The following is a 13,645-nucleotide window of genomic DNA, read 5'->3' on the forward strand; positions in this document are numbered from 1 at the left end:
AGCACATTGTCTATGCCTTTTTATTTGATGTTTTCTTTTAATTAACAATGACTACACTTTTAATGATTAATGATAGTTCTCAAAAAATTAATAAAAATTGTATTATATGTTGATATTATGGTAATATACACAGTACCATATTTTATAGGTTAGAGTCCGAGGGAATGAATAGACACCACATGACAAGTTTACTGAAATGAATCTTAAAAGAATGCAAACAAAGCAACAAGAAACATTGGTATTCAGCAAGCCTGAGTGATGCCTCATAACAGGGGTGGCCCTCAAAAGGGGTCCTGTGGGACAGAACCTGGGCTGTACTTTAAGGACAAACTAATAAACAAACTGACTGGTCAGGACTGTTTGGAGAAAACATTCTTGCCCAAGCTGTTGCCCAAAAAATTGGGAGCACTGAAAATGTTTATGATCAGAAGGAAAATTAAGACTTGATGCCACCTAAGGGTCCAATTTGAACTTTGCACAGACAAATGCATGAACATCGTTCACTTCTTCCATTCATCCATTTTATACACTATTCATTCTCATCGGTGGTTGCATACAGTATGCATACTGAAGCATTGGTTGAGAGCTGAGGCGGGCCCTGGACTGGTCACCAGACAATTAACCACCACACTCATGTTCACATCTAAGGAGAATTTGGAAAAGGAGTGATCAACTGGTTGAAAATCAATTGGGTTAAAAGAAGTAAGACTCTTTCATGAGAATAGAAGTAGTCATCAAAAGGACAACAAAAGTGATACTTGATTAAACCATTCATTACTTCTCCTTATTCAGGGCAGTGGTTTCTACACCGGAGCGTGCTGGCTCAGCTTGTTATTTGCTGCTCGCCAGACGGAAAGATGTCAGGGTTGCTACCCCGAAGGCATATGTCAAGCTGGTGAAGAGGTAAGTGTAGTGTGTAGTATCGGTCAATTTTCATCATCATGTGTTTTGTACAAACGTAAGCTGAAGAGGCCCTTGAACAACATGAAGGCTCAGTGAGCATTGGAGGCAGAAAGATCACCAATCTCCGCTTTGCAGATGATATTGATGGTCTTGCCGGCGACGAACAAGAACTAGTCGACCTGATCCACCGATTAGAAGAGACAGTAACAAACTATGGCATGGAGATAAGTGCAGAAAAAACAAAACTAATGACCAACAACCCCAACGGATTCACCGGAGACATCAAGATTAACAACCAGACCCTAGAGGTAGTCAACAACTTTAAATACCTAGGTGCTGTGGTCTCAGATGAAGGATCAAAACCCGAAATACTTGCCAGGATTGCCCAAACAACAAATGCAATGACCAAACTGAAGACCATCTGGAACAACAAAAATATCTCTAACAGCTCAAAGATCAGACTAATGCGCTCCCTAGTAATCTCAATCTTTCTATATGCTTGTGAATCCTGGACCCTAACAGCAGACACTGAAAAGCGAATCAAGGCACTGGAAATGCGATGCTACAGAAGACTCTTTGGAATATCTTACAAAGACCACATCACAAACGAAGAGGTAAAATCATGTGTAAAGAGTGCAATCGGACCATACGTCGACCTATTAACGACAGTCAAAAGGCGGAAACTGGAATGGTACGACCATGTCACAAGATCAACAGGACTTGCTAAGGCGATCCTGCAAGGCACAGTGAACGGAGGCAGAAAGAGAGGGAGACAGAAAAAGAGATGGGAGGACAACATAAAGGATTGGACAGGCCTAAAAACATACGAGCTATTGAGAACAGCGGAGAACAGAGAGGAATGGAGAAAACTGACTGTCAAATCCTCAACGGTGCCCCAACGGACAAAGGTCTAAGGGATTGGAAGTGGAAGTGGAAGTGAAGCTGAAGTGCTCAAAGAAAATGCAAGCAAGTACAGCAGATGTACTTTACAGTTCTTTAATTTTTAAATTTGTTCTTATTTTTTTTTCTCTCTAATGGTGCTCTGTGAAATCTGCTATACGTGAAACCGAAATGTAACGTTGGGGACTTTAGCACTCATAATGGCTTCAAGCAGAGTTCAATGGCTTCCGCACCATTCAACTCAACGCCTGCGATGACGTATGGACAGCAAATAATAATGACATGACAAAAAGAGTCAAAACAAAGTTCCTGCTCCTTATTTAATACGGCACTGACAGCCTCTTCAACACGGGCCAGCCCCTAAAACAACATCAGCGTAGACAAATCTGCTAATAATGCCACAAAAGGGCTCCAGCAGGGAAAGCAAACAGAGACCTTCTTGCTCAACTCGTCCATCCTCTCTGCATGTTTTAACCAACACGCACGCACGCACGCACGCACGCACGCACGCACGCACGCACGCACGCACGCACGCACGCACGCACGCACGCACGCACGCACGCACGCACGCACGCACGCACATGTGCACAAACAAACCTTCAACACGTGAAAGTCAGCAATGTGATTTGCAATGTTTGGACAAGACCGAGGCTGGTTTTGTCCCTTAAACTGTACATTGCAGTCTGTTATTCAATGTGCAGTCGAGCGGCTGAGCGGAATCTGAAACGATGCAGCCGCCACTGAAGCACAAATGTGGAAAAACATCACATAGAGAGACGAAGTCTTGGACAGCAGTCAATACTAGAACAGGAAATGTGTTTGTATCACACCCCCCGAAAACATACTCGCAACAACAAGGCCCTTGAGAGCATTTCAATTGCAATTCACTTTTGGAATTTTGACAAAAAGTGATTATCTCGTAAAGTTTGATTGAATCTTATAGCGAGAAAGTAACATGCACTGATCAGACATCAGCACCACTGCATGCTACAAACATAATCATCCAAATAGAAAATTTAGGCTATTATTTGCCATAAATTCCCACAATTCCTACCATTCCACATTTTTGTAACAAATTAAGAGATATTTTAAATATACATAATGCCCAGTAACATTTATCAAACAATTAAAACCAACTTCAATCTGACCAGCTAATTCAGGACATGACCAGCACTATCCATGACTGCATGCTACAAACATAATCATCCAAATAGAAAATGTAGGCTATTATTTGCCATAAATTCCCACAATTCCTACCATTCCACATTTTTGTAACAAATTAAGAGATATTTTAAATATTCATAATGCCCAGTAACATTTATCAAACAATTAAAACCAACTTCAATCTGACCAGCTAATTCAGGACATGACCAGCACTATCCATGATTTTCTCCAATGTTCCAGTTTTTGCATAAAATCACCAACGCAAGACATATTTTACATATACAGTACTGTATACCACCTCCTCCAACATTTGACGGCTTCAAATCACTTTATGTCCCACTTTCTACATTTCATAATTCAATTTACTTCACAGTAAATCAATTGAGCATCAAATTTCAGCATTCGCATACAGTTTCTACACAAATTCTATTCTCAAGTGTATCGTTTTTTATCAGTGTGTGACATTTGAAGAATGTGTGTGTGTGTGTGTGTGTGTGTGTGTGTGCGTGTGCGTGCGTCTGTGTGTGTGTGTGTGTGTGTGTTATTGTGATGGATGGATTCTGCACCTGTCCTGTCAAGAGCAAATATATTACGAATGACATTGATGAATGTGTTACCATCACAACACATGGCAAATGAAAAAGGAGAGTTCTGGTGCCCGGGGGCTGTTTTCACCCATGGCAGTGCTAGACAAAAAGGGGGAAAACATGCGGACGCAGCAAGTAGTCCAGGAAGAGCAGAGAAAGGTGAAGGCAGAATTGAACTTGACATCAAGGGTCTTTGTGAAAAATGGTGTGCTTCTGCTTCAGGTCTTAAGGATGTTCTTGTCTGTGATGCAGTTTCGGATTTCATACAAAGAAAGAAATATGTGCGCTTGCTTGATGATGCACTGGCATCCCTGAGTTGGGGCGCATAAAGGAAAGGAGGGAGTAGGAGTCATCTGTTGTGTAAGGTTACCAGCTTGTCCCAGGACAACATTAGGGTGCTCAGTGGAGTGCTGCAGGGCACGGATGAAAGCACTGAGCAAGGAGAAATAGAGTCAACTCACCACGGACACACAACTACATGCTAGTGTGTGCGTGTGCGGCTATTGTGTCTCATGTGCTCAAGACTGTCAGACTCAACACGAGACTGAAACTCTCTCGGGAAATGCAATCATTAGACACTTACAGGAAAAAGAGCTAACTTCTGAGCATGGGTCCACTCCAAGCTAACCAACGCAGCAGCATCTACCAGGGAATGTTCTCAAGTGTTTTTTACCATTCTTGGCATAAGTCAAATATAAACATGCAAGGAAAAAAATATTAAATTTATTGAACGCACCACCTGTCATAAACAACCCACGCCAAAGAAATGTGTGCATGTAGAGCAACTTCCTGCCGGGATTTTGGTACTTTATGATGATGAGAAGTCAGAATGTGCTGGAAAACATCACTTGTCGACACGGTCCGCAGACAGAAGACGCAAAGGCCACGGAAAGAAAACGGTTTCCAAAAAAAAAATAAAAAAGCAAACAGTTTCACGGTCGTCTGTTTCCTGCGACACAAGCGCTACTCGCCTCACCTCGCTACGATTTGTTTTGCTACCAGACTGCCTCGCTGTCACGTCACCTGCGGATACTCAGCGACGAGGGAGGCCGGCGTAACACAAACAGCCGCCTAATTGGCCCAATTAAGTCATTATGCAACACAAGCCGGATTCTGACATGCTCCCGGCCTCTGGTTCTTCTTACAAAGGTGCGCTCGCGAGCACAGTCGATTGTGAGGTAACGCAGGTGTGTGGGCGCGGACGCTTACCTCGCCTGACATGTCTGGGGCCAGAGGGATGAGGGGCCACAGGGACGAGTAAATGACGAAGAACACCACCCACAGGCAAATGCTGCCCCAGATGGCAATGTGACTGAACTGCAATCATCAAAGTACAGCATGGAATTAAATTTCAATATGTTGCGGTGGCTAAATTAGTAATGCTCTTTATACTACTGGAATGCTGAGAGAAAAATATACGCACTAATTATTGCGTATTAGAATGCAGAGGAAAAAAGACAACAAATGTAATTCAGTTCTAATTTTACAGGAAAAAAGTGATGTTGTGAACGAATAAAGTACTACATGCAAAAAATAATATTTTATGAGAATAATGTAATCCTAGGAGGGCTATAGCATAAAGTTGCCGTATTACAAGCACAAAGGTGTAAATGTACGAGAATAATGGAATTTTATGTAAATAAAATTGCCTTATGAGGGAAAAAAAGCACAAATTTTGCAAATGTTGTCAAGTTGGTTTCTACAAGATTGTTTTTTACTCCTATTATTACATAAATCTTGTAATTGAACAACACAAATGAGACATTCTAGGTGAACAAAGTTGGAATTCTATGGTAATATATGTAGAATTGGGAAGAAAAGTTGCCTTTCATTTTTAAATTAGTATATGAGAATTTTTTAACAAATATAAACTTGAATAATTATGAATCTTATGAAAATGCTTCAGCTTTGTGTAACATGTAGTTTTACAAGAAACATTTCCAATAGGACTCTAAATATCTGTGACAAAGTAACAGTATCATGACGGGGTGAAAAGAAAGTCTTGATTTTACGAGAAAAAGCAAGAATATTTTGCAAGTAAAGTCGGAGAGTGCAAACAGACAATTTGTGATTTGACTTTGTTTGTGACATCTCTAATTCATGAATATCAGTTGAACAAGTTGGTAAAATTGTCTGTGAGTACTACAGAAGAGAGTTTCATACTATTCATATCTACCATACCATGGTCCAGGATGAGGTTTCCAGGCCCGCTTTAAGGCAAACTGTGATGACCACAAACTGCGGGGACACAAATATGACAACAACATGAATGCACATGCTTTGACACTCAACATGTCCTTGTGGATACATCAAATGTTTGTGTGTCTGCTTGATTGTTGCTTACTTACTGTGTAAACCATGTTTCCTAAAAGGAGATAGTCAGGAGTTCTTCCATTGCCAAACACAGTGTCTGGGAGGGGATTGAAAGGAGTTTCAGATAAGCGGTTAGACAACATGGTGAATGAAGTCCGTCATACATGTACAATAACATAAATGGTCAACTGGCTTTACATTTTTACAAGCAGACCTCTTTTTTCGATGCCTACGTTAATGGTCACCTGGCTTTTACATTTTTACCCGTTTGACATGGGAATACCTTCCAGACCCACCTGCGATAGGTGAAAATACACAATACACATAATAATGAAGAAAAAAAAACTTGTATACGTCTTTTCAGTACTGCCACACACTCAGGCTCTTTAAAAAACACACAGTGACTTGTTGACTCACCAGCGAGTGTGTGTGTGTGAGCTGTGGCCAACAGCAGCTGTTGCAACAATGCGTTTATTGACTTTTGAGTTTTACTGTTCCCCTGGCTTTCAAGTAATGGCTGAAAAGTGCATTGGTGATTCTCTCTTTTCTTACGTGAGGGTATTACAGTAAGTAAAAAATATCAGGACAATAACATGATTGCTTAAAAACGTGATATGGCGGTCAACACAGTATGCAAGGTGAGTTGGAGTCTATCCCAGCTTCGTTTGAGCGTGAAGTGCGCTCTGACTGACATTCACATCAATAGACAGGAGAGTCTTCATGTGTGTTCATGGAACGTGGGAAAACTAAATTGTCAACTTGAAACTGCCCGATAGTCACTTTTTACACTGTCCAGTGTGATTTAGGCGTTTGTCTATTTACATTAATATCTGCATTTAACGTGAAGTCGGGCAACATTTGCTGACATTTGACTTTTGAAGCACATTTTGCAGAAAACTGAGTTTGAACTCTACATTGTATTACTTTTGGAGCATTCCACTGCGTTTGACTCTAAAACAATCCCCTAAAGCCTCATTGAAATGCATTGGAATGAAGAAGTGGTGCTAAAACGATATGGACTACGTGTCCCGTTGTGACTGGAGGACAGCACACACATGTTAGCAATTGGCCAGCGGACACATGCAGAAAGCGCTAATTAAGACAAAGTATGCGACGCTGACTGTACTCGCTCCTCATCGTGAATCTCCGGGAGCTGCTCACCGTGCTGGAAGGCTTTGAGAGGGAACCAGAAGAGAATGACGGAATGGAAGAGGCCGTTCAGACAATGAGCCCAGAAAACCTGCAAATGAAAAAAAAGAAAAAAGAGGGGGGTTGGAGATGGTCGAAAATTCCAACAAGAAAGAAAGAGAGAGGGTGGGATACAAAAGAGTGCGGGGAACTCCTGCCTACCAGGCAACCTCTGACCTGGACCCTTTGTGCTAGCCCAGCGCTAGGCTAAGTGGCGGTTTTGTCGGGGCCCCCACTATCAATAGCCACCCCGCTGACAGACACGTTGTATATCCTCTGTGGGTGCGACTGGGTGGGGGGCAGAGAAGTGAAAGCAGTCTCAAATGTACTCTGGAAGGAAAAAGTGTCATGCAAAGGAGTAGGCTCTAGTCTTTAAACCAACTATTTTTTATATAACACTTTTTTTTAAGGACTGCAAGTTTGATAAACACTTCTGAAATCTTAGATTTGTGTGTGTGTGTGGGTGTGTGGTAACTTCTTCGCACTCAGTGTGAAGCCAATTCACAGTGAGGTGTCCTAGCTCCAAGTTGTTACTGACTGATTCAATGACTGATATAAGTTTAACTTAATTTCATTAAGACTCTGCATTTTTGGGTGTCAAGTAAGCTTAAGCCTTAAGTAAGCAGATTTCACTCTTGAACACACACGCACACACGCCCGTTCAAGGTATATGCAGACATAGGATGAGTCTTCCACATCGAGCCTAAAACCAACTTGCTCCGTATATACATTCCACACAGCCGGTGCCAAGTAAAACACAAATGGGCGATGTAGCGCGAAATTACTGTGAAATATATTCTACGCCCGCCTTTGGATGTCCGTGTTGTTGTTACAAAGACATTAACACCGATACTTCAAAAATAAATTGTACCGGCCTCTTTTCAGTGAGTGGATTTTAAACACAGTTTTTGACTGATTCAGCAAATCTGTCCGTTAAGCTTCACGCGGGACAAGTTGTCAACCTTTGGCGGATTTTCACAGGTTTGAATGGCAGCACTTTAAATAGAACTGGGCTGAATCGTAGGCCGTTGCTTCTGCACGTTGGCCTCAGTGGCCCGACCTCTCACCTTTCCTATCCTATAGTTTACCAAAGTCCAATTGCGCTCACAGACACACCCTCCAGCCTCCCACCCCAGCGAGGATTACCTCACTCTCTCGCTGTGTCCACGGAAGGCAATAGACCCCTTCTTGCTGGTTAGATGCTGCCCAAATTAGCCTTCATCCTACAAGCAAGCACAATTATGCTAATCCTGCTCACAAGGCCCCTCGGCAAAGGATGACTGCTAATGAAATTATTGAATGCCCATATTTGTTTATCACAGTAGGATCTGTGTTACATAGATGTTTTCTTTGTACCTCTCCTAATTGCTGACACACACAAAAAATACTCAAAAGAGTCCGGTAATTAATATTGAGTCAAATATTGAGTGGACTGTTGAACAGGCGAGGTGGGAAGGGAGGGGCAAACTGGCACAGCGCTGTAAACACCCTGGCCACATAAAGAGAGGTTTATGTGGGTGACTTAAGTGTAAGGAATATGTTGTTAAAAGGTGACACCTTCACATTCTGCCACCCTGGCTCACTTCCTCCTCTCACCCCAAGACAAACAGCTTTGAATCACAATCTATAAAGGACATTTTTTTGGACTCAAGAAAAAAATCATAGTAGAAAACTTTATTTCAAACTGACACTCACCAAAGAGTGTTCAACTGGGATTTCCAAAGTAAAAGCAGATGCTTACAAATATAACCAGTCTGCTTTCATTGAGGACTACAGAAATTGGACAATATGTAGTGCTTAAAGGTTGAAATGCTGAGAATTAAGGGGAATTCAAACCAAAGAAGGTCTCTACATGATTAATCAATCATTAAAAGTATTAATCTGATTTTATTAATTTGATAATTGATCACTTGCGGAATTATCGTTGCACCATTCGTACTAAGTTAAAAAAATTAATGACAGTTGTGGTCTTACACAGGAGTGACTGTTTGAACACAAATAAAATTGCAAATGTGCTTGACGATTTCCTGGATTTTTAAACGGGTCAGTACTGTTCCATTTGTAACCAAGGACATGTGATTTCTCCCAAAAATGTCAAATCCATGTTAGTCAAGTGAAACTGACAATGATTATGACATACTTTTCTAGATTGCCCCAAAACATAGACCAACTGTTTTGATCTGCAGTGTCTAAAGAAATTACACTGGCTTAGACATACTAAGGAATAGTATGCCATTGCTTAGTAACCTAATATAGCAGATGCATTGTGACCTCATGCAAGAGGCATTTGTTGTTGGCCTTCAGGTTGGATCTCAATCAATAGGTCAACAGAACAAAAAGTCTAAATAAATTAAATGAATGAATTAATTGAGTTTACCCGTTAAGTTTATAGTACATTTTAAGTTTATTCTGAAATTTCATCCGAAAGCCTGATACTCCCAATGTTTTGTGAGAGAACTACAATACACAAATCATGTTCCGCTTCATGCATAAGTTTTGACCAATTGATTGTAGAACTGAGTGCAAACCTGAACAAATGGTTGCATGCTTCAACAAATTGCACAATTCTCCATGGCAAACGGCATCATGCAACATCCTTTAAATACGTCTGGTTCTTTCTGCACCCCCCCCCGGCCCAACCACCCGATCGACCTTGCCCGCCCGTGACCCCCATGGCCAATCGGTCTTTATTTCACCTCCACGCCACACTAACCAGGTCACCACGCCTGTGAGGAGCTTACAGGAGTCCACTGTGGCTAAAAGAGGAGACGTCTTTATTGCTATCTTAACAAGAGGGCCCCCAGCCTGTCCCGATCCCCCCCTAACACTACCCCGCCTCACTAACCATACAGGACAGGACACCAGCCCAGGGCAAACCTGCACCTTGTGAAACAGCAAGTCGTAGTTTACCTTGGTGTTGAATCCCATGGCATTCTGGGAGGTTTTGTACAGCTCTGGGTACTTCAGCATGTTTTCTTTCCGACAGGAGCGCTCAAATATTCCCAGAGTGAGCGGAGGCAGGGCAGTGAAGATCTGGACAACAAATTAAAACACGTGGACAAACAAAGAAAAACTAAATATCAGGACTGCAGCAGACCTATTACACCTGTATATAGGTTTTTATATATATATATATATATATATATATATATATATATATATATATATATATATATATATATATTATATATATATATATATATATAATATATATATAATATATAATATATATTATATATATATATATATAATATATATATATATATATATATATATATATATATATATATATATATATATATTATACATCTTTTAATGTATTCATTATTCAATGGAAAATAGGTCCCTCTAAGTGTGTTTTTTGCATCATTTTCATCTCAGTTTTATTCTTCGTTTTGGATAAAAAGAATAAAGTAACAATCTTTAAGATTGCATCCTTTTGGACAAGGAGGCTATTCAAACCTTTCTCGTTGCTGCTACTGCATCTTCACAGCGTAAAGTAAATTCCTATTGAGATTTCTAGTGGAATTGTCTTCATTCCTTCCTCTTTCTGGCCCACTATATTTGTTTTGAACCACTGAGGATAAGTGACATTGCTGTAGAACCTCTCAGGTTTCCCCACTTTGGATGCTTCACATCTGCTCGCATGCAAAAGTCATCCCTCGAACTAGCAGGTATTTCAGCCTGGCTAAAAGTGCAATGATTTAGCAATGTTGTAATGCTTAGATGATGTGGAGAAAGAGTTTAGAGGTGGCGGCTTGAGTGGGTCACTTAGTGTGACTTCCCATTGGGCCCATCAGGAATGGGAGTCTGCAGAGGCATCGGTCTGCGCAACATGCTCCACCGCGCTCCTTTCTTATTCGGGGGGTGGGGTATCTCGCCATTGAGGGGTGGATTCAGACCAGTGCCTCTGACAGACTCCCACGGAGCCACAGGAATTTGTGCTGCACCCACCAGTCTGACCAAGGAGGTGGTTTATTGGGAAATGAACGTGAGGGGCAGGGCTGCAAGAAGATCTACTTCAGATGGACATTTTTACTTCAGCAAAGTCGTGACAGATATGAAATATGACTTCATTAGGAGTGGCCCCACTACAGAGCCCTGCGGGATTCCCCTTCCTTTGCTTTTTAATATCATGCAAGCATAGCTGCGCAGGCTAACAACACTTCCGAGGGGCAAGCCAAACTGTTGTTCTTTCGCATTCAGTGCATACTTTAGGCCACGGGGGAAAGTTGGGCTTTGACAAAGAGTCACTAATACACTGGAGAGTTTTCAGGATGCTAGTGACATAACCCCACGAAGAAGAGATGCTTTCAACTGCAGCTCTTTTGGCAGTGTTAAGCTCTGTAGACTAAAACATTTATCAACACTCACCACGTTGTACAAGCCGATACACCAGCGTTCAAACAGAATCTGACCCGAGAAGCCATTGACAAATGCAAACCAGATCTGCAGGAGGAAGAAAAAAAAAATCACGAGATAAGTGAAAGAGCAGAAAACGAAAAAGCAAAATGTCATCACAGGTCATATCATTAGAGTTCCAGTGCAAAAATATTTACTCTTCCTTTTTTTTTTCTAGTATTTCGATCTTAATTATTACGTAAACCAACTACAGCGAAGAAGTTCATAAACAATATTAAATAAAGAAACTTTATTGTACATTTGTTCCATAACATGAAAATGAAAATATATTACATCATAAAACATGTATTAACTATACAGTCTGTGTTTTAAGTCACATTTAAGCAACTGAACCCTCACACAAGTGCAAGTTTTCTGATGTAAAAGAAAACTGACAACATTTGGCAGTTAAAGTAGAAGCTTCAACTGAACGACATCTTTTATTAAACTCTATGAATAAACCCATACCGCTTTGAAATTGCGACGAAATGAGATGCTAATACTGTACGAAAGGACTTTGAGTACACAACAGATTTGTCCAGTTATGCTCCCAAACCGTAGTCCAGTTATGATTGAAAATGCTCACTTGTTGCAAGTCTTCCAACTAAATTCTCGACATATTGTGTTGATAGAAGACAGTCAATGTTTGTAAAACTTCAAGAAATGGTGTTCCAGAAGTGGAGCTCTTTTTATCAAGCTGTCTGGGGAACATCAGGGCTGCAGCCTTAAGCAAGCACTTCCTCGCTTCACTGGACTTCATTATGAAGGCATGAGCTGCCACAAACTGCGACTATTTGAGGGTCTTACCCGCCCTCGTCTCCCACCCATTGGTGATATGCCACTGGCTCCTCCCTTTAAATTGTGAAAGAGCATACATGCGACCCAACCCCCAATCTTAAGGCTCAAAGGCATGCACGTAAAGACCTGCACCAGTTTTTATGTGTATGTGTGTGCCCCCTCACTACCACGCCCACAGCCTCCCTTCCATCAGGTGCATCCTACCATAAGCTTGTTGCTTTTGTATGCGGGGGCCCTGTTTTCACACTCGTATGGGATGCACACTAAACATATGCGAAGCTATACAACCACAAGGAGTTTGGGGAATTTTGTTTTGGGTTAGTGTTACAGTGAAACTCTGTCTGTCAAGGGGCATACATTCCAGACCCATCTGTGCATATGATTATTACCTCTCCGACATGCCTCAAATAAAGTTAAACTTATTTGAATACATTTCTAAACTGTATTAAATGTAGATGTACAGTTGTGATTTTTAATGATGAATTGATTTGTCCATTTTTTTTTATTAGTCCATGATGGGGGAAAGATAAATTGTTCATTTCTATTCTTGATTTCAAAACAAGACATTATTTCAACTTGATAGCGCAGAAAATGCAGAAACGTACATTGATTATGACTGAGATTGTAGTTTTGTTTGAGACGTGAACAAATATTAAGCATGTGTTTGCAAATGTCATATTTCTATTAAAAACAAAAATATTTAGTCTGTCTGTGGAGGACTACAGGCATCTGAAAATATTTACTGTTGAGAGTTTCAACTTCTAAGGATTTGAACAATTTTAAGTGAAACAAAGTCTCTATGATGAATCAATTCTCAAAATGGATTTTGATTAAATTAATTATAGATTATTTGTCAATTGATTATTGTTGCCCCTCAACTTTAAAGTATTTGTGTACAGTTACCATGTGTGCAGTTAATTTGTCCATTCAGTTAGGTTAGAGTAGAACTGACACATACAACAAGAATATTAAACACTGCACTGTATATTCACCCATAATGTTCAACCTAGCCATACATGTAATTTAATCGAACAGAGGTAAATTAATTCATTTATTTTAATGTTCACTGTTTCCTTGACTTGTTATAGAAGGAAAAAGTACATTGCTGTACTCTCAACACTTCTCACCCCCTCCATGAGATTGTGCCGTCCCTGAGCAACTCCTTTAGCGGCAGACTTTTGCACCCTCGGTGTAGGAAGGAACAGTTCCGCAGGTCCTTCATTCCCTTTACTGTCAGACTTTACAACACGCATGCCACCTGATAAAATGAATGTGTTTCGTCTTTACTAGCAGCACTTGTGTTTGCCCTTGTCTGTTATTTACCCTTTTTTGTAATTCTGGCACTTGTTTTATTCTTGCACTCGTATTATTCTTGCACTCATATGCGCTGC

At 40.7% G+C, this 13,645-nt stretch overlaps 1 protein-coding gene across 4 annotated transcripts in view; it reads right to left on the reverse strand.

The window, feature by feature from the left end:
* Positions 1-13,645, reverse strand: part of atp8a1 (ATPase phospholipid transporting 8A1) — a 97,263-nt gene that overhangs the window by 20,792 nt on the left and 62,826 nt on the right. For all 4 annotated transcript variants that reach the window (XM_088385634.1, XM_088385619.1, XM_088385629.1 and 1 more), the window contains 6 exons: positions 11,430-11,504; positions 9,966-10,088; positions 7,029-7,107; positions 5,903-5,964; positions 5,736-5,792; positions 4,764-4,871 (listed from right to left, as the gene is read on the reverse strand). In XM_088385634.1, coding sequence (XP_088241760.1) covers positions 4,764-4,871; positions 5,736-5,792; positions 5,903-5,964; positions 7,029-7,107; positions 9,966-10,088; positions 11,430-11,504 — 504 coding nt within the window. The remainder of the gene's footprint in view (positions 1-4,763; positions 4,872-5,735; positions 5,793-5,902; positions 5,965-7,028; positions 7,108-9,965; positions 10,089-11,429; positions 11,505-13,645) is intronic.

Source organism: Syngnathus floridae, chromosome 1, assembly GCF_059516105.1.
Source record: "Syngnathus floridae isolate MCC-2025c chromosome 1, RoL_Sflo_1.0, whole genome shotgun sequence".
In the NCBI taxonomy this organism is placed as follows: domain Eukaryota; kingdom Metazoa; phylum Chordata; class Actinopteri; order Syngnathiformes; family Syngnathidae; genus Syngnathus; species Syngnathus floridae.